This window comes from Callorhinus ursinus, unplaced genomic scaffold (genome assembly GCF_003265705.2).
Source record: "Callorhinus ursinus isolate GAN/ISIS: 27379988/994484 unplaced genomic scaffold, GSC_fseal_2.0 scaffold17, whole genome shotgun sequence".
Lineage (NCBI taxonomy): Eukaryota > Metazoa > Chordata > Mammalia > Carnivora > Otariidae > Callorhinus > Callorhinus ursinus.
This window is the reverse complement of record NW_027397079.1, coordinates 37,008,988-37,028,602: the sequence shown is the minus strand read 5'-3', so window position 1 is coordinate 37,028,602 and position 19,615 is coordinate 37,008,988. Positions and strand designations below refer to the sequence as shown.

Sequence of the window (19,615 nt, the reverse complement as noted above, 5' to 3'; positions counted from 1 at the left end):
CCTCCATGTATTTGAGTTCTTTCCGACTTTCCTCTTGTGATTGAGTTCTAGTTTCAAAGCATTGTGGTCTGAAAATATGCAAAGAATGATTCCAGTCTTTTGGTACTGGTTGAGACCTGATTTGTGACCTAGGATGTGATCTATTCTGGAGAATGTTCCATGGGCACTAGAGAAGAATGTGTTTTCTTTTGCTTTAGAATGGAATGTTCTGAATATATCTGTGAAGTCCATCTGGTCCAATGTGTCATTTAAAGCCTTTATTTCCTTTTTTTGCTTTTGCTTCAATGATCTGTCCATTTCAATGAGGGGGGCTGTTAACGTCCCCTCCTATTATTGTATTGTGGTCGGATTGTTTCTTTGATTTTGTTATTAATTGGCTTATATAATTGGCTGCTCCCATGTTAGGGGCATAGATATTTACAATTGTTAGATCTTCTTGTTGGATAGACTCTTTAAGTAAGATATAGTGTCCTTTCTCATCTCTTATTATAGTCTTTGTTTAAAATCTAATTTGTCTGATATAAGGATTGACATCCCAGCTTTCTTTAGATGTCCAGTAGAATGGTAAATGGTTTTCCACCCCCTCACTTTCAATCTGGAGGTATCCTTGGGTCTAAAATGAGTCTCTTGCAGACAGCATATCAATGGGTTCTTTTTTTTTTATCCAATCTGATAGCCTGTGTCTTTTGATTGGGGCATTTAGCCCGTTTACATTCAAGGTAACTATAAAAGATATGAATTTAGTGCCATTGTATTGCCTGTAAGGTGATTGTTACTGTATATTGTCTGTGTTCCTTTCTGGTCTTTGTTGCTTTTAGGCTCTCTCTTTGCTTAGAGGATCCCTTTCAATATTTCTTGTAGGGCTGGTTTGGTGTTAGCAAATTCTTTTAATTTTTGTTTGTCCCAGAAGCTTTCAATATTTCCTTCTATTTTCAATGACAGCCTAGCTGGATATAGTATTCTTGGCTGCATATTTTTCTCGTTTCGTGCTCTGAATATATCATGCCAGTCCTTTCTGTCCTGCCAGGTCTCTGTGGGTAGGCCTGTTTCCAATCTAATGTTTCTACCATTGTAGGTTACAGATCTCTTATCCCAAGCTGCTTTCAGGATTTTCTCTTTGTCTCTGAGACTCGTAAGTTTTACTATTAGATGTTGGGGTGTTGACCTATTTTTATTGATTTTGAGGGGGGTTCTCTGTGTCTCCTGGATTTTGATGCCTGTTTCCTTCCCAAATTAGGGAATTTCTCTGCTATAATTTGCTCCAAAATTCCTTCTGCCCCTCTCTCTTTCTTTTTCTTCTGGGATCCCAATTATTCTAATGTTGTTTCAGTTTATGGTATCACTTATCTCTCGAATTCTTTCCTCATGATTCAGTAGTTGTTTATCTCTCTTTTTCTCAGCTTCTTTGTTCTCCATCATGTGGTCTTCTATATCACTAATTCTCTCTTCTGCCTCATTTATCCTAGCAGTTAGCCTCCATTTTTGATTGCACCTCATTAATAGACTTTTTGATTTCAACGTGGTTAGATTTTAGTTTTTTTATTTCTTCATAAAGGGATTCTCTAGTATCTTCCATGCTTTTTTCAAGCCCAGCTAGTATCTTTATAATTGTCATTCTGAACTCTAGTTCTGACATCTCACTAATGTCTCTATTGATTAGGTCCCGGGCAGTCAGTCCTGCCTCTTCCTCTTTTTTTGGAGGTGAATTTTTCCATCTTTTCATTTTGTCCAGAGAAGAATAGATGAACAAGAGAACAAAATGCTAACAAGGTAACCACAACCCCAGAAAAATATACATTAAGCAAATCAGAAGAGACCCAAAACCGGGGGGAAAAAAAAGGAAAAAAAAAATATATATATATAATCAGGCTGGTGAATAGAACAGAGACACACACTAGATTTTGGGTGTATTTTGGTCTGCTAGAAAAAATTGCCTCCCAAAATTTTAAGGAATGAAAAACATATGTATACAAAAATAGAGGTAAATACAATGAAGGGATGGAATATGACTGTAAAGATGTAAATTAAAAAAAGATTTTAAAAAAGGAATTGATAAGATAAGAAGTTGGCTTAAAAAAGAATGAAAAAATTTTTAAAAAAGAGAAAGAATGTGAGCAGGCAGGAGACTAGGACAATGTCATACACTAGATTTAGGGTATATTTTGGTCTGTTAGAAGAAACTGTATTCCAAAACTTTAAAGAAAGAAAAACTTATATATATAAAAAAAATAAGGTTAAATACCATGAGAGGATAAAATATGACTGTAAAAAATGAAAATTAAAAAAAGATCTAAAAAAGGAATTGAAAAGATATTGGTTGAAAAAGGGAAGAAGAAAATTCAACTAAAAAATAGAAAAAGAAAAAATAAAGAAAATTTATAAAATTAACTTTGAAAGACTAAAGAATCATGGGAAATAAAGCCATGAAGTCTATGCACTGTATTCCCATATCTCTGGGATTTTGCCTTTCTCATTGATTGGTAAACTTGGTCTTGGCTGGATGTTCTTGATGATCTTCTGGGGGGAGGGGCCTGTTGCAGTGATTCTCAAATGTCTTTGCCTGAGGCAGAATTGCACCACCCTTGCCAGGGGCCAGGTTAAGTAATCTGCTCTGGTTTGCTCTCTTAGCTTTTGTTTCCTGAACGCTTTCTGTACAGCTTTGGAGGATGAGAATGGAAATAGTGGCCTCCCAATTTCTTGTCCCAGAGGAGCCAAGACCTCAGGACCCCACTCCTCAGTGAGCTCTCAGAGAAAAACAGTCAATCATTCCTGTCTCCCTGGTCTCTGGCTGCACTCCGTGCTCACCCAGTCTGTGACTGTTTCTATCTCTGGCACAGGACCCCATTTGGAGTCTCCAAACCCAGCAGATTCCTGCAGTGTGCTGCCACGCCTCTTCTCCCAGGGGAGGAAGGGGAGTCTCCCTGGATCTGCTGCTTGTTGGGTCCCTGCTCAAAGAGCAGAGGTCTGACTGTGCCGAGATCACAGTTTATGGCAACCCGGAGTTGAGAGCCCACTCCTCAGCTCCATCTTTGCTGCCGGCTTCCCTGTTCCAATACGTGGGAGCTCTGCCACACTCAGGCACTCCCAGTCTTTGTGTGACCCTGAGGGTCCTGAGACCACACTGTCCCAGCGAGGGTTCCACTCCCTGCTTAGCCACTAGAGCTATGTCCCTCAGTGGAGCAGACTTCTAAAATTTCTGATTTTGTGCTCTGCTGCTCTATCACTTTGTGGGTAGCTGGCTGATGGAGGCTCCCTCCCCCCACAGTCTATCTTCCTGTATATCACCTTGGATTCACTTCTCCACACGTCCTACCTACCAGAAAGTGGTCACTTTTCTGGTCATAGAATTGCTGCTATTCTTTTCTTCAATCTCCTGTTGAGTTTGTAGGTGTTCTGAATGGTTTGATAACTATCTTGCTGAATTCCTGGGACCAGATGAAATTTAGGTTTCCTATTCCTCCTCCATCTTGTTCCTCCCCTCTAATATTCCACATGTTCTTGAGAGTAATGTGTATTCTGCTGTTGTTGAATGGAACATTCTGTATATGTCTGTTAGGTGCATTAGATCCAAAGTGTAGTTTAAGTCCAATGTTTTCTTGTTGATTTTCTATTGGGATAATCTGTCCATTGCTGAAAACAGAGTATTGCAATGCCTTACTATTATTGTATTTTCTAGTTGTCCTTTCAAATTTGTTAATATTTGCTTTATATTTTTAGATACTCCAATATTGGTTATTTATAGATTTATAATTTTTATACACTCTTGTTGAATTAGCCCCTTCATCATTATATAATGAAAACCCAGTTAAACTGGACATAAATTTTTTAATGGACACTTCACTGAAGAAGATATATGGATGATAAATAAGCACATGGAAAACTGCTTACCATTGTTAGTTGTTACACAAATGCAACATTAAACCACAATAAAATATCATTACAATCCATTTAAAATTACTAAAAATAAAAGACTAATTTAAGAAGTATTGGTAAGGATTTAGAGCAATTGGGAATCATTCATTGCTAGGAAGTACATGAAACTGTACATTTTGGAAAACACTGTGAAAGTTTCTTATAAAGTTAACCATATATTAACCCTATAACCCAGCCTTTTCTTTTCTAGATATTTACCTGAGAAAATGTAAACAAATAGCTACACAAAAACTTGTACATGAATCTTTATAGCAGCTTTACTTGTAATAGTAAAAATAGCATACAATTTATTGTCCTTGAACACATGAATGCATAAACAAATGGTGGTATTATATCTATATAATGGAATACTACTCAGCCATAAACAGGAATGAAGTATTTATGTACACAACATAGAAGAATTGTTAAATGCTTATGCTGAATGAAAGAAATTAGACCAAAAACCATATATACATTATGTTTGCATTCTCATACAATTTTAGAGAAGGTAAACTAATCTATAGTGACAGAAAGCAGTCTAGTGAGTAGTCACCTGAGTATTGGGGGTGCTGGAGAGACAAATGGCTTATAAAGGGACAAAAGAAAACTGTTGGAGGTGATGGATATGTTCAGTATTTTGATTGTGGTTTCAGGATTGTATTCATATGTCAAAGCTCATTGAGTTGTAGATTTAAATGTGTGCAAATTATTGTATATCAATTATACTTTAATACATATATAAAAGAAACATAATAGGCAAAACCTCTAAAGTCATTTCAAAATTTAATGCCAACGTACATTTAGGTTTATATATGTTACTTCATTTTTTGCTGTTGATTTCTCTTGCTTTCTTGAGTGTATACATTTAGATTACAATTTTTATAGTCAATAGAAATATGTTCAATATACATATTTGTGGTTTTTCAAGCATTTTAATTTATTTTGTACCAGAGGAATTTTTTCAGAAAACATTATCCTCCACATTGCAGGAAATATGTCTATATTCTCTCTATTTAACTCTGTTACAGGGAAGTCAGTTTATGTATTAGATGAGTCTCTCCAAGAATCTCTTAATTTCATCATTTCCATATATTGGAAAAAAAATTGAAGATCACTGTAAGTTTAATTGAACTCTGCTCAACCTTCCACAGTGCCTGCCTCCATATAGCAGCTCTTCAGCAACATTCTATTTTTTTCTCTCCATTCACTATTAAAAATATATGTGAGGGGTGCCTGAGTGGCTCAGTTGGTTAAGGCTTGGACTCTTGATTTTGGCTCAGGTCATGATCTCAGGGTCATGAGATTGAGCCCTGCATCGGACTCTGCGTTAAGCATGGAGCCTGTTTGAGATTCTCTCTCTCCCTCTTCCCCTCCCTGCCCATTCACTCTCTCTAATATATATAAAATATATCGCACAATATTTATTATATTAATATACATTAATTATTATATTTAATATTTTATATATCCATATATAATTAAATATATTCTCCCTGAAAACAAGGGAGAAAATACATATAAATCTCAAACTGCCTTCATATTAGCATCTTTTTCCTCCTTGCCTAAAATATTTAAATACCTTTGTGTCTTTAACAATGCTTCCATTTATCATCCATTGAAAGTCATTGGTACTAGAGGGTATTACGCTAAGTGAAATAAGTCAATCAGAAAGACATGTATCATATGATCTCACTGATAGGAGGCATTCTTAATCTCAGGAAACAAACTGAGTGTTGCTGGAAGTGGTGGGGGTGGGAGGGATGGGAGGGATGGGTGATAGACATTGGGGAGGGTGTGGGCTATGGTGAGCGCTATGAATTGTGTAGGACTCTTGAATCACAGACCTGTACCTCTGAAACAAATAATACATTATATGTTAAAAAATAAAAAAGGAAGATAGTAGGAACGGAAAAATGAAGGGGGGGGATCAGAGGGTGACGTGAACCATGAGAAACTATGGACTCTGAGAAACAAACTGAGGGTTCTAGAGGGGAGGGGGTGGGGGGATGGGTTAGCCTGGTGATAGATATTAAAGAGGGCACGTATTGAATGGAACACTTGGTGTTATACACAAACAATGAATCATGGAACACTACATCAAAAACGAATGATGTAATGTATGGTGATTAACATAACATAATAAAAAATATAAAATAAAATAAAATAAAAAGAAAGTCATCAGCAAATTGCTACAGCATATGTCATGGCAGTATTCCACACTCCACTCTCTTACTGTTTATATCAAACTTTGTTTTTCCTCCTTACATGTAACACAGTTTAATAAACTGTATAGTTGATTCATTAGGTAATTCAACAAATATTTATTCAGCATGTGGTTATGGACTACTTACTATATGCTAGACATTCCTCTAGGCAAGGCGAGAAAAATAGAAATTAAAAAAATAAAGAAATTCTTGCCCTATGCAGCTTACATTCTAATTAGGAAAGTATTACTATCGTTACTATATTCTAGTGTCCCACAGTAGACAATGCCTCTTAACATTTGAACTGATATTTTTATGACCCTCTTAACACATTTGCATAATGTTTTTCCCTTCTTTATTTTTCAGAAAATAGTATAAGTTATTAACTTAATGTTTTAATCATGTCTCTTTCAAAGTGTGATTTCATTTTCTTTTTACTTTCATATTTTATTTTATCCACCTTCACCCTTGTTATGTTTCTTCCTTCCTAACCAGAACTTTCTGGCCCTGCTAAAAGTATAAACTACCCCTTCTAATATCTACAGCATTTCATCTCCTTTTCTTTCTGCATGATGGCTTCTGTCCCTGCTGTTCTGCCAGCTTCTCACAAGGTCTTTTTGGCTAACAGAAAAATGCACCACTCAAATCCCCCTTGAAGAAAGGATTTGCTACCCAAGGGAGAAGTGTGACTAGCCAACAGCCTCAAACTCTTAGTTGCTTTAAGGTCAGTCTCAGCTTTTGAGCCAACTACATGACCTTTTGGTAGTGCATCAGTTCAATTACTGAGCAAGCCACCTGTAATGAAGGCCTAAACTTCATCTCCTTTAATGAGTAATCTTTGCTCTGGAGATTCCTGGCTCTGGAGCAACCCTTCTGGATTGGCGGAAACTCTGTCAGGTCTTTATTATGGTCCTAGGCTTCCTTTCCCAATTCTGTTTCCTCTTTCACAACTGTTATGCCCTGAAAAACCTTTTGCTCTGTAACTCTTCCTCAGCATCTGCTTCCTGGAGAACACAAATGGGGACGTTCATTACTGACTCATTACCACCAAAACAATAATCACCTTCTCACTTCTCATTCTGCTTGGTCTCTGAGTAGCATTTGAAGTTCCTAATATTCCACTTTGAAATTCTATTTTATTTTATTTGTAGTCACCCTAATATCTTCCAGTTCTTACTCATCTTAACCTTTGTTAGCGTCACTTCAAATCTGGATTCTTTTCTTCTAATCCCTAAATCCTCTGTGTTGCCCACAAGTCTATTTTGGACCTCCTCTTTCTTTCCACTCATTTCTCTTAGATGATCTTAGTCACTCTTTTTCCTTCCTTTTTTATGGGTTTATAAGTTGATATATTTCAATTCAAGCTCTGGGGCATCAGACACCAATTTCCAATGGGTCATCCAATTCTATACCTGCTATTTTACAAGTATCTCCAAGTCAATATCTTTAGCTGAACGTGTTATCTCCCTGTTCAAATATGTTGCTTTCAAAATTGGTGCCCCTCTCATCCAGTGGCCTAGTCATCTTAACAATTTCATCAACCTCCATAATAAAATATTCAACAAACAGACTTTCCTTCCAAAATATCTCTCTGATCTTTCTACTACTTTTGTTTTTCTTCCCACTCTAACCCTGAGGACGTAGACATTTTTGGCTTAAACTACTGAAAAGACCCTTTAGTGAGCCTGTTGCTTCTAGTCCTCATCATTTCAATCCCACCACATCCAAACTATTACAAGTTATTCTAACACAAAAATCCACATTTATTTGCCCTAAAATTCTTGGATGATTTTAAATTATTTAATTACTTAAGAATAAAGTCCTAAAATGCACTAATGTCCATATGAATCATTCACTCATCTGAATATAACTCACATCTGAAATGTCACAGCCACCTCTAAGCTCACTTGATATCTGTAGAGGAAACAAAATTATCTTAATTATATTCTGAGAGAATTTTGAACATCCTTGTAACAAAGAATTTTTCTTTCTAGCTGTGGCATCATTTGTATGTTCAGTCTTCTGTTAGTTTCTGAGGTACTTGGAGACATGGATATTGTCACATATATTTTGATATCTGTCTAGTTCCAGGCTTGTAGTAAGCATGTAAAAAACAATTGTATTAAATTCAAATGATTTGAATGTCTATAAATTATACTCATTAAAACTAAGCAGTCAATACCAACAATGGAAATACAATAATGAATTTAAATAATAAGTGTATGGTTCTCCTTTTGGTTTCTTGACTGAACAACAATGATTTTTAGTAGAACCATGGACAACCTTTTAATACTTATCATGCCTTAAGTGACATATATATTAGACTTCAAAAATTTGGTCAGGTTATAGACAATCAGGAAGAAATTTTGCTTTAAGAACAACATAATCCTGATATGTTAATTCCATCATTTCATGTAATTTGGCAAAAAGATAAAAATACTAATTTTAAGGTAGATAGAAATAATCAAATAAATGAATATGATATACAACGTGCTTCCCAACAAGAATAAATGATTAGGTTATAAACACTTTAGTGAAATATGCAGAATTGCTATTTTGAGGTTGTTTCTTCTGTTATCATTTGTTACCTATAAGAATATTTTCTTGATAGACATTAAAGTTAGATTTTGGAAAAGCATGAAAAAAGTATATATATTTTAATTTTTTTTAAGATTTTATTTATTTGAGAGAGCCAGAGATAGAGAGAGAGAGAGAGCACAAGCTGGGGGAGCAGCAGAGGGAGAGGGAGAAGCAGACTCTCCGCTGAGCAGGGACCCTGATGTGGGACTCAGTCCGAGGACCCTGGGATCATGACCTGAGCTAAAGGCAGATGCTTAACTGACTGAGCCATCCAAGCGCACCAAGAATATATATTTTTAAAAGGCTAGCTTTCTCCATTTAATTTTTTTTCTTTTGCAGACAGAAAAAACAATCATTTGGTTTTGTGGATAAATATTATATGTAAGGAATGCAAGCAAAAGTATTCCATGGAAGAACAACTCAAGAATTGTCTGGCAGGGACTTCTGGGTGGCTCAGTCAGTTGAACATCAGGCTCTTGGTTTTCACTCAGGTTCTGATCTCAGGTTCCTGGGATGGAGCCCTGCTTAGGCTCCACACTCAACCTGGAGTCTTCTTTCCCTCTCCCTCCCCCAATGCTCCTCCTTAGGCTTTCTCTCTCTCTCTGAAATAAATAAATTAAATCTTTAAAGAAAAAAAAAGAATTGTCTGGCAAAAAAGTCTTTGCAAAATGGAAATTATGCAAGTCATCAACTTGAATAGTAAGCCAAAAAATGAAATTTATTTCCAAGTTATTCCCTTTGTGTGTGTGAATGTCATACTGATGGGGGGAAAAAGTTTACATTTAACCTTTTACTAGCCACAGATTTTCCTAAGAAGCCGAGTTATACACAATGGAATAAATAAATAATGAGAAAATAAAGTTGTTCTTACAGGATCATTTCATAGTTGTGATTTGTTTTTTGGATTTTTTTTTTTGCCTGATATTTAAATTGCAATTTCATACTGAGGGATTAAAATACATACATAAATCCATTTCATATTTAACTTTTTATTTAGTTTCCTTAACCAAAGGGTTTTCTTTTCTCTTTTTTAATTTTATTTATTTATTCATAAGAGACAGAGAGAGAAAGAGAGAGAGAGAGGCAGGCTCCCCGCTGAGCGGGGATCCCGATGCGGGACTCCATCCCAGGACCCTAGGATCATGACATGAGCTGAAGGCAGTTGCTTAACCATCTGAGCCACCCAGGCACCCAACTAAAGTGTCTTCTAAGAAACAAAGTTATCTACCACGGAATTGGTTTAGTATCATTTTTTTTACACTCTTTATCTCTATGCACGTATGTGTATTTGTTTATGAGACTTAAATTAGAAATCCAGCGGTAGATACAGTTTCCATTTTCTGTTTTCCTTCACTACTGTGAAGAAAACTACGACGTGAACTATTAACATTGCCAAGCACTTCACCAGCAGATGGCCCATTTCCAGAGGAGAATATGCACTTTATGACCCTCACGTCATCCCTGAATGCGCTTCCAATGTCCGCGTTTTGGAAAATAAAGCCCAAGCCCACGTGGGCAGCAGGACAGGTCGGCTTGCGCCTCCTGAGTTCAGCGGGCGGTGGGTGGGCGCCGGGTACTGCAACCGCTACTGCTCTGGCTGGTCCGCAGAGGGGGCGGGGTGGGCGGAGCAGCCGCACCCCCCTCCCCCCCTCCCAGCCTCTGGCGCAGACCCCAGGCCCACCAGCCCGGAACGCAGGTCCCGCGCGTGCGGCTGCCGTTCCGCAGCTAACAGCCATTACCGTGACAAGGCCGGCAGGCCCCGCAATGCTGTCTCTCCTGCTGATCCTCTCAGGCCTAGGCCGGCTGACCTCCGCGGGCCATCGTGAGTGAAGGACCCTCCTCCATAGAGGGTCACCTGTCGCAGAGCCTCTGGGCGTGGCGGGCCCCAGAACCTTGCTCCGGAACCCCGGGTCTGGCTGGGGAGAGCCCAGGGTCTTGTCAGAGCCCACTTAGAGTCAGGATCCTCCTGGGCCTGCTGCTTGGAGGGCTCGGAGCAGGACTGGGACAGTTGCCCCTCACTTGCGGGACCCCGCACTTGGAGGAGAGGGCGCGCATCTTCTGGGAGGTGGGGCCTTAAGAGCAGTACTTCTTCACCTGCTGGGGCTGAGGTCAATAAGTCTCAGTCTCTGGATGGTGGTAGGATCACACCCCAAAGTGTATGGATGGTGGAGGGAGCCTCTTTCTGGAATATACAAAGTATGATTCTGTGGCGGGTGAGTGCGTGCCTCTGTGTGTGTGTGTGTGTGTGTGTGTGTGTGTGTGTGTGTGTGTGTGTGTGTGTGTGTTGGGGCTTGGAAGTTCAAAGAGTGATGGGATGTGACAGGACACAAGAAGAGTTAAGGTTGCTGCCAGGCACTGGGGAATGTTCACACATGTTTTCCTTACTGTAGATCCTGAAGCATCGCTTCTACAAATTACAGTGCCACGGAAGATTGAGACAAATACCAGTGATGGTGAAGTTTCAGAAACACATGTAATTAAGAAATCACTTTTTTATAAATGCTTTATTTTTAGTGGACTACATGACCCAAATCAATTCATGCATATATCCCTTTGAAATTTTGTGCCCTAATTACTGTGTTACTTTTGTCTGAATGAAAGCAAGTATTTTTTTTTCATTCGTTAAGTAATACATGAACATAAAAAACTACTTTAAAACACAGACTCTGGAAAAAAGTGCCCCAAATCCGTATCACACAAAATGATATATACAGTTACTGGACTATTGAAGTATTCTTTGTGAGGTCACAATAAAATGTACTTTGTAACATGATTTTAAAATGATAATATATAAAGAACTTCTTCATGCCCAAATTTGAGTATATATATATACATATATGTCTTTGTTAAAGGGGAAGTACCGATATTGTTAATCTGATTAAAATAAAACATACATTGTCAAATCTAGATAGCACATGATGTTTTTTAATGGTAAAGCTCTTTTCATATCAGTGTGATTTTAATGAATGATTCACTAAGTATAATTTCTGTGACATCTCTATGACACATATAATTTGTGCCCATTAATTTTATTTATTTATAAGTTTTTATTTAAATTCCAATTAACATACAGTGCAATATTAGTTTCAGGTATACAATATAGTGATTCAACACTTCCATACAACACCAGGTGCTCATCACAAGTGCACTCCTTAATCTCCATCACCTATTGTTTTTTATTATGTTAGTCACCATACAGTACATCAGTAGTTTTTGATGTAGTGTTCCATGATTCATTGTTTGCATATAACACCCAGTGCTCCATGCAGTATATGCCCTCCTTAATACCCATCACCAGGCTAACCCAACCCCCCACACTTCTCCCCTCTAAAACCCTCAGTTTGTTTCTCAGAGTCCATAGTCTCTCATGGTTCATCTCTCCCTCCGATCTCCCCCCTTCATTTTTCCCTTCCTTCTCCTAATGTCCTCCATGCTATTCCTTATGTGCCAGAAATAAGTGAAACCATATGATAATTGACTTTCTCTGCTTGACTTCTTTCACTTAGCATCATCTCCTCCAGTCCCATCCATGTTGATGCAAAAGTTGGGTATTCATCATTTCTGATGGCTGAGTAATATTCCATCGTATATATGGACCACATCTTTTTTATTCATTCATCTGTTGAAGGCCATCTCGGCTTTTTCCAGAGCTTGGCTATTGTGGACATTGCTGCTATGAACATTGGTGTGCATATGGCCCTTCTTTTCACTACATCTGTGTTTTAGGGGTAAATATCCAGGAGTGCAATTGCTGGGTCATAGAGTAGCTCTATTTTTAATTTTTTGAGGAAGCTCCACACTGTTTTCAAAAGTGGCTCTACCAACTTGCATTCCCACCAACAGTGTAAGAGGGTTCCCTTTTTCCACAACCTCTCCAACATTTGTTGTTTCTTGCCGTGTCAATTTTTGTCATTCTAACTGGTGGAAGGTGGTATCTCAGTATGGTTTTGATTTTAATTTTCCTGATGGCTAATGATGATGAACACTTTTTCAGGTGTCAGCCATTTGTATGTCTTCTTTGGAGAAGTGTCTGTTCATGTCTTCTGCCTATTTTTTGACTTGATTATTTGTTTCTTGGGTGTTGAGTTTGAGAAGTTCTTTATAGATCTTGGCCTTCAGTGCTTTCCCAATCAAAATACCAATGGCATTTTCAAAGTGCTGGACCAAACAATCCTAAAATTTGTGTGGAATCAGAAAAGATCCTGAATCACCAAGGAAATGGTGAAAAAGAAAAACAAAGCTGGGGGCATCACATTGCCTTATTTCAAGCTATATTATAAAGCTGTGATCACCAAGACATGGTACTGGCACAAAAACAGACACATAGACCAATGGAACAGAATAGGGAGCCCTGATATGGACCCTCAACTCTATGATCAAATAATCTTCGACAAAGCAGGAAAAAATATTCAATGGAAAAAAGACAGTCTCTTCAATAAATGGTGCTGAGAAAATTGGAGAGCTATAGAATAAAGAAGAATAAATGAACTTTCGAGACTTCATCAAGATAAAAAGCTTCTGCACAGCAAAGGAAACAGTCAACAAAGCAAAGAGGCAACCCATGGAATGGGAGAAGATTTTTGCAAATGACACTACAGACAAAGGGCTGATATCCAAGATCTATAAAGAACTTCTCAAACTCAACACCCATCACCTATTCAATGCATTCCCCATCCATCTCCCCTCTGATAACCATCAGTTTGTTCTCTATAATTTATGAGTTTGTTTCTTGATTTGCCCTTCTTTCTCTTTTTTCCCCACTTTGCTCTTTTGTTTTGTTTCTTAAGTTCCACATATGAGTGAAATCATGTGGTATTTGTGTTTCTCTGACTGACTTATTTTCCTTAGCTTAATACTCTCTAGCTCTATCCATGTTCTTGCAAATGCCAAGATGTCATTCTTTTTTATGGCTCAGTAATATTCCGTGTGTGTGTGTGGTGTATGTGTGTGTGTGTGTGTGTGTGTGTGTGTGTACACATCTTATTTTTCCATTCATCAATCAATGGACACTTGGGCTATTTCCATAATTTGGTTATCGTAGATAAAGCTGCTGTAAACATAGGGGTGCATGTAAGCCATTGAGTTAGTATTTTTGTATCCTTTGGGTAAATAACTGGTAGTGCAATTCCTGGATCATAGAGTAATTCTATTTTTAACTTTTTGAGGACACTCCACACTGTTTTCCATAGTGGCTGCACCAGTTTGCATTCCCACCAACAGTGTAAGAGGGTTCTCCTTTCTCCACATTCTCTCCAACACCTGTTGTTTTTTGTGTTGTTGATTTTTAGCCATTCTGATAGGTGTGAGGTGACATCTTGTACTTTTGATTTGCATTTCCCTGATGATGAGTGATGTTGACATCTTTTCATGTGTTTGTTGGCCATCTGGATGTCTTCTTTGGAGAAATGTCTATTCATGTCTTCTGCCTATTTTTTAATTGGATTGTTTGTTTTTTGTGTGTTGACTTTGATAAATTCTTTATATATTTTGAATACTAGCCCTTTATCAGATGTGTCATTTGCAAATATTTTTTTCCCATTCCATAGGTTGCCTTTTACTTTTGTTGATTGTTTCCTTTACTAAGTAGAAGCTTTTAATTTTGATTAAATCCCAATAGTTTGGTTTTGCCTTTGTTTCTCTTGCTTCAGGAGAAATATCTAGAAAAAAGTTTCTATGGTAGATGTCAGGTTGCTTCTATGGTAGATGTCAGGTTGCTGCCTGTGTTCTCTTTAGAGTTTTTATGGTTTCAGGTCTCATATTTAGATCTTTAATTCATTTTGAGTTTATTTTTGTGTATGGTGTAAGAAAGTGGTTCTGTTTCATTCTTTTGCATGTTGCTGTCCAATTTTCTCAACACCATTGTTGAAGAAACTGTCTTTTTCCCATTGGATATTCTTTCCCGGTTTGTTGAAGATTAATTGACCATATAATTGTGGGTTTACTTCGGGGTTGTCTATTCTACTGATCTATGTGTCTGTTTTTGTGCCAGTGCCATACTGTTTTAATCACTATAGCTTTGTAATATAACTTGAAGTCTGGAATTGTGATGCCTCCAGCTTTGCTTTTCTTTTTCAAGGTTGTTTTGGCTATTCGGGGTCTTTTGTGGTTCTATGCAAATTTTAGGATTGTTTCTTTTAGCTCTGTGAAAAAATGCTGTTGGTATTTTGATAGAGATTGCATTAAATGTGTAGGTTGCTTTGGGTAGTATAGACATTTTAACACTGTTTGTTCTTCCAGTCCATGAACATGGACTATCGTTCCATTTCTTTATGTCATCTTCAATTTCTTCCATTAATATTTTATAGTTTTCAGAGTACAGGTCTTTCACCTTGGTTAGGTTTATTCCTAGGCATCTGATGGTTTTTGGTGCAATTTTAAATTGGATTGATTCTGTAATTTCTCTTTCTGCTGTGTCATTATTGGTGTATAGAAATGCAACAGATTTACGTACATTAATTTTGTATCCTACTGCTTACTGAATTTGTGTATGAGTGCTAGCAATTTTTTGATGGAGTCTTTTGGGTTTTTTATATAGAGGATCATGTCATCTGCAAATAGTGAAAATTTTACTTCCTCCTTGCCAATTTGGATGCCTTTTCTTTTTGTTGTCTGATTGCTGAGGCTAGGACTTCCAGTACTATTTAAATAACAGTGGTGAGAGTGGACAACCTTGTCTTGTTCCTGACCCTATAGGAAAAGCTCTGTTTTTCTCCATTGAGGATGATAATTAGCTGTGCCCTTTTCATGTATAATCTTTATTATGTTGAGGTATGTTCCCTCTAAACCTACTTTGAGGGTGTTTATCATGAATGGATATTGTACTTTGTCAAATGTTTTTTCTGCATCTATTGAGAGGATCATATGGTTCTTATTCATTCTTTTATTAATGTAGTGTATTGCATTGATTGATTTGCAAATATTGAACCACTCTTGTAGCCCAGGAATAAATCCTACAACTGTGGTGAATGATTTCCTTAATATATTGTTGAATTTGATTTCCTAGTATGTTATTGAGAATTTTTACATCCATGTTCATCAGGAATATTGGCTTGTACTTCTCTTTATTATTGGAGTCTTTATCTGGTTTTGGTATCAGGGTAATGCTGGCCTCATAGAATGAATTTGGGAGTTTTCCTTCCTTTTCTACTTTTTTGGAATTGTTTGAGAATAGATATTAACTCTTCTTTAAATATTGGGTAGAATTTGCCCGTGAAGCCATCTCACCCTGGAATTTTGTTTGTTGGGAGTTTTCTGATCTAATTTCTTTGCTGGTTATTAGTTTGCTCAAGTTTTCTATTTCTTTCTGTTTCAGTTATGGTAGTTTATATTTCTAGGAATTTGTCCATTTCTTCCATGTTGTCCAATTTGTTGGCATATAGTTTTCATAATATTCTCTTATAATTATTTGTATTTCTATGGTGTTGGTTGTTATTTTTCCTCCCTTGTTTATAATTTTATTTATTTGGTTGCTTTCTCTTTTATCAATCTCGTTATTTTTTTCAAAGAACCAGCTCCTGGTTTCATTGATCTAGTCTATTTTTTTTTTTTTTTTTTTTAGTTTTCGTCTCATTTATTTTTGCTCTAATCTTTACTATTTCCTTCCTTGTGCTGCCTTTAGGTTTCAGTTGTTGTTCTTTTTCTAAGCTCCTTTAGATGTAAGGATAGGTTGTTTATTTGAGATTTTTCTTGCTTCCTTGGTAGACCTGTATTGCTTTATACTTCCCTCTTAGGACTGGTTTTGCTGTATCCTAAAGGTTTTGGACTACTGTGTTTTTATTTTCATTTGTTTCCGTGTGGTTTTTTTTTAATTTAAATTCAATTTAGTTAACACATAGTGTATTATTAGCTTCAGTTCAATTTAGTGATTCATCAGTTGCATATAACACCCAGTGCTCATTATATTATGTGCTGTCCTTAATGTCTGTCACCCAGTTACCCCATCCCCCGCACCCTCCTCCCCTCCAGCAACCCTCAGTTTGTTTCCTAAAGCTAAGAGTCTCTTATGGTTTGCCTCCCTCTTTTCAGCTTATTTTATTTTTCCTTCCCTTCCCTTATATTCATTGTTTTGTTTCTTAAATTCCACATATGAGTGAAATCATATGGTATTTGTCTTTCTCTAACTGTCTTATTTCACTTAACATAATACCCTCTAGTTTCATCCACATGGTTACAAATGGCAAGATTTCATTCTTTTTGATGGCTGAGTAATATTCCATTGTATATATACACCACATCTTTTTTTTAAATTCAGTTAATTAACATATAATGTATTATTAGTTTCAGAGTCAGAGTTCAGTGATTCATCAGTTTTATATAACACCCAGTGCTCATTACATCATGTGCCCTCCTTAATGCCCATCACCCTGTTACCCTAGCCCCCAAACCCTGCCCTCCAACAACCCTCAGTTTGTTTCTTATGATTAAGAGTCTCTTATGGTTTGTCTCCCTCTCTCATTAGGTCTTGTTTTATTTCTCCCTCCCTTCCTCTATGCTCCTCTGTTTTGTTTCTTAAATTCCACATATAAGTGAAATCATATGATAATTGTCTTTCTCTAATTAACTTATTTCACTTAGCATAATACCCTCCAGTTCCACATCAATGCAAATGGCAAGATTTCATTTTTTTTTAATGGCTGGAAATACAAATCAAAACTGCAATGAGATACCACCTTACGCCAGTCAGAATGGCTAAAGTTAACAAGTCAGGAAAAAACAAATGGTGGTGAGGATGTGGAGAAAGGGGAACCCTCTTACAGTGCTGGTGGGTACGCAGACTGGTACAGCCACCCTGGAAAATAGTATAGAGGTTCCTCTAAAAGTTAAAAATAGAGCTACCCTATGACCCAGCAATTGCACTAGTAACTTGTACTAGTAGTACAAATATGATCAAAAGTGATCTAAAGGGGCACCTACACCCCAATGTTTATAGCAGTAATGTCCACAATAGCCAAACTATGGAAAGAGCCCAGATGTCCATCAACAGATGAATGGATAAAGAAGATGTGGTGTGGACCAACGTAGGCCTCAGGCAGTTTGAACAGTTTAACTCCAAACATGGATATCAGACCAAATCATACAATTTACATCAACAATATGAATGACAAAATTAAAAAAGAAGAGTTGAAGAGATCCCTGTATGCCCTGTTTTCTCAGTTTGGCCACGTTGTAGATATTGTAGCTTTAAAGACCATGAAGATGAGGGGGCAAGCCTTTGTTATTTTTAAGGAACTGGGCTCATCCACAAATGCCTTGAGACAGTTACAAGGATTTCCATTTTATGGTAAACCAATGCGAATCCAGTATGCAAAAACAGATTCGGATATAATATCTAAAATGCGTGGCACTTTTGCTGACAAAGAAAAGAAGAAGGAAAAGAAAAAAGCGAAAACTGTGGAACAGACTGCGACCACTGCAAACAAAAAGCCTGGTCAGGGAACACCAAATGCAGCAAATACCCAAGGAAATTCAACACCAAATCCTCAGGTCCCTGATTACCCTCCAAACTATATTTTATTCCTCAATAATTTACCAGAAGAGACTAATGAGATGATGTTATCCATGCTGTTTAATCAGTTTCCTGGCTTCAAGGAAGTACGTTTGGTACCTGGGAGGCATGACATTGCTTTTGTTGAATTTGAAAATGATGGACAGGCTGGAGCTGCCAGGGATGCTTTACAGGGATTTAAAATCACACCGTCACATGCCATGAAGATCACCTATGCCAAGAAATAACATATGGGAGAGTTGTCTTTAAAGCACTTGGTGTTATTTATAGTGTTTGTTTTGATAACATTTGGTCAGGCCATTTTTTAATAGTTGGGATGAGGGGGAGTGAAAGTGAAATTTTTGTGAATGATTTAAAAAAAACCTAGTCTTTGTTTAGCCTTCGTGAACTATGAAATATGAAGGACTCAATTTTGTGTAATAAACTTTTATTTGTATTCTTTAAAAAAAAAAAGAAGATGTGGTGTGTGTGTGTATATATATATATATGAATATTACTCAGCCATGTGTTTTTTTAATTTTTTCTTTGATTTCCATTCACTGCTTAGTAGCATGTTCTTCAACCTCCATGTATTTGTGGTATTTCCAGAATTTGTCTGGTAATTCACTTCTACTTTCATAGTGTTGTCTTTAGAAAAGTTGCATGATATGATTTCAGTTTTTTGTATTTGTTGTGACCTGATTTGTGACCTAATATGTGATCTATTCTGGAGAATGTTCCGGGTGCACTTGAAAAGAATGTGAATTCTGCTGTTTTAGGATGGAATGTTCTGAATTTATCTGTTCAGTTCATCTTATCCAGTGTGTCTTTCAAAGCCATTGTTTCCTTGTTGATTTTCTGTTTAGTTGATCTGTCAATTGATGTAAGAGTGGTGTTAAAGTGTTCTATTATTGCATTATTATTAGTTCCTTTATGTTTGTTATTGTTTTATGTATTTTGGTGTTTCCATGTTGGGTACATAAATATTTACAATTGTTATATCTCCTGTCAGAATGTATCCTTTATGATGATATGGTGCCCTTCTTTGTCTCTTGTTACAGTCTTTGTTTTAAAGTCTAGTTTATTTGATATAAGTACTGCTACTCTGGCTTTCTTTTGACATCCATTTGGGAGATAAATATTTCTCCATTCCCGTATTTTTCTTCTGCAGGTGTTTTTAGGTCTAAAAATGAGTCTCTTGAAGGTACCATATAGATCATCTTGTTTTATTATCCATTCTGATACCTATGTCTTTTGATTGCAGCATTTAGTCTGTTTACATTCAAAGTAATTATTAATAGATATGTATTTATTGCCATTTCATTATTTATTTTGTGTTGTTTCTGGTGATTTCTCTGATCCTTTCTTGTCTTTGTCACTTTTGGTCTCTCTTTTGCACTCAAAGAGTCCCTTTTAATATTTCTTGCAGGGCTGG

The 19,615-nt window shown here is 36.9% G+C and overlaps 2 protein-coding genes across 4 annotated transcripts in view; both read left to right on the top strand.

Moving 5' to 3' along the window:
* The first annotated feature begins 10,385 nt into the window (after window positions 1–10,385).
* Window positions 10,386–19,615, top strand: part of LOC112834772 (A disintegrin and metallopeptidase domain 3-like) — a 166,961-nt gene continuing 157,731 nt past the window's right edge. For all 3 annotated transcript variants that reach the window (XM_025886247.2, XM_073902517.1, XM_025886246.2), the window contains exons 1-2: window positions 10,386–10,518; window positions 11,087–11,169. In XM_025886247.2, the coding sequence (XP_025742032.2) occupies window positions 10,461–10,518; window positions 11,087–11,169 (141 nt within the window). In that variant the 5' untranslated portion in view covers window positions 10,386–10,460. The remainder of the gene's footprint in view (window positions 10,519–11,086; window positions 11,170–19,615) is intronic.
* Window positions 17,712–18,657, top strand: LOC112834774 (U2 small nuclear ribonucleoprotein B''). The gene has a single exon (XM_073902514.1). It carries the CDS (start codon window positions 17,751–17,753, stop codon window positions 18,426–18,428), a length of 678 nt encoding a protein of 225 aa, XP_073758615.1. The 5' UTR covers window positions 17,712–17,750; the 3' UTR covers window positions 18,429–18,657.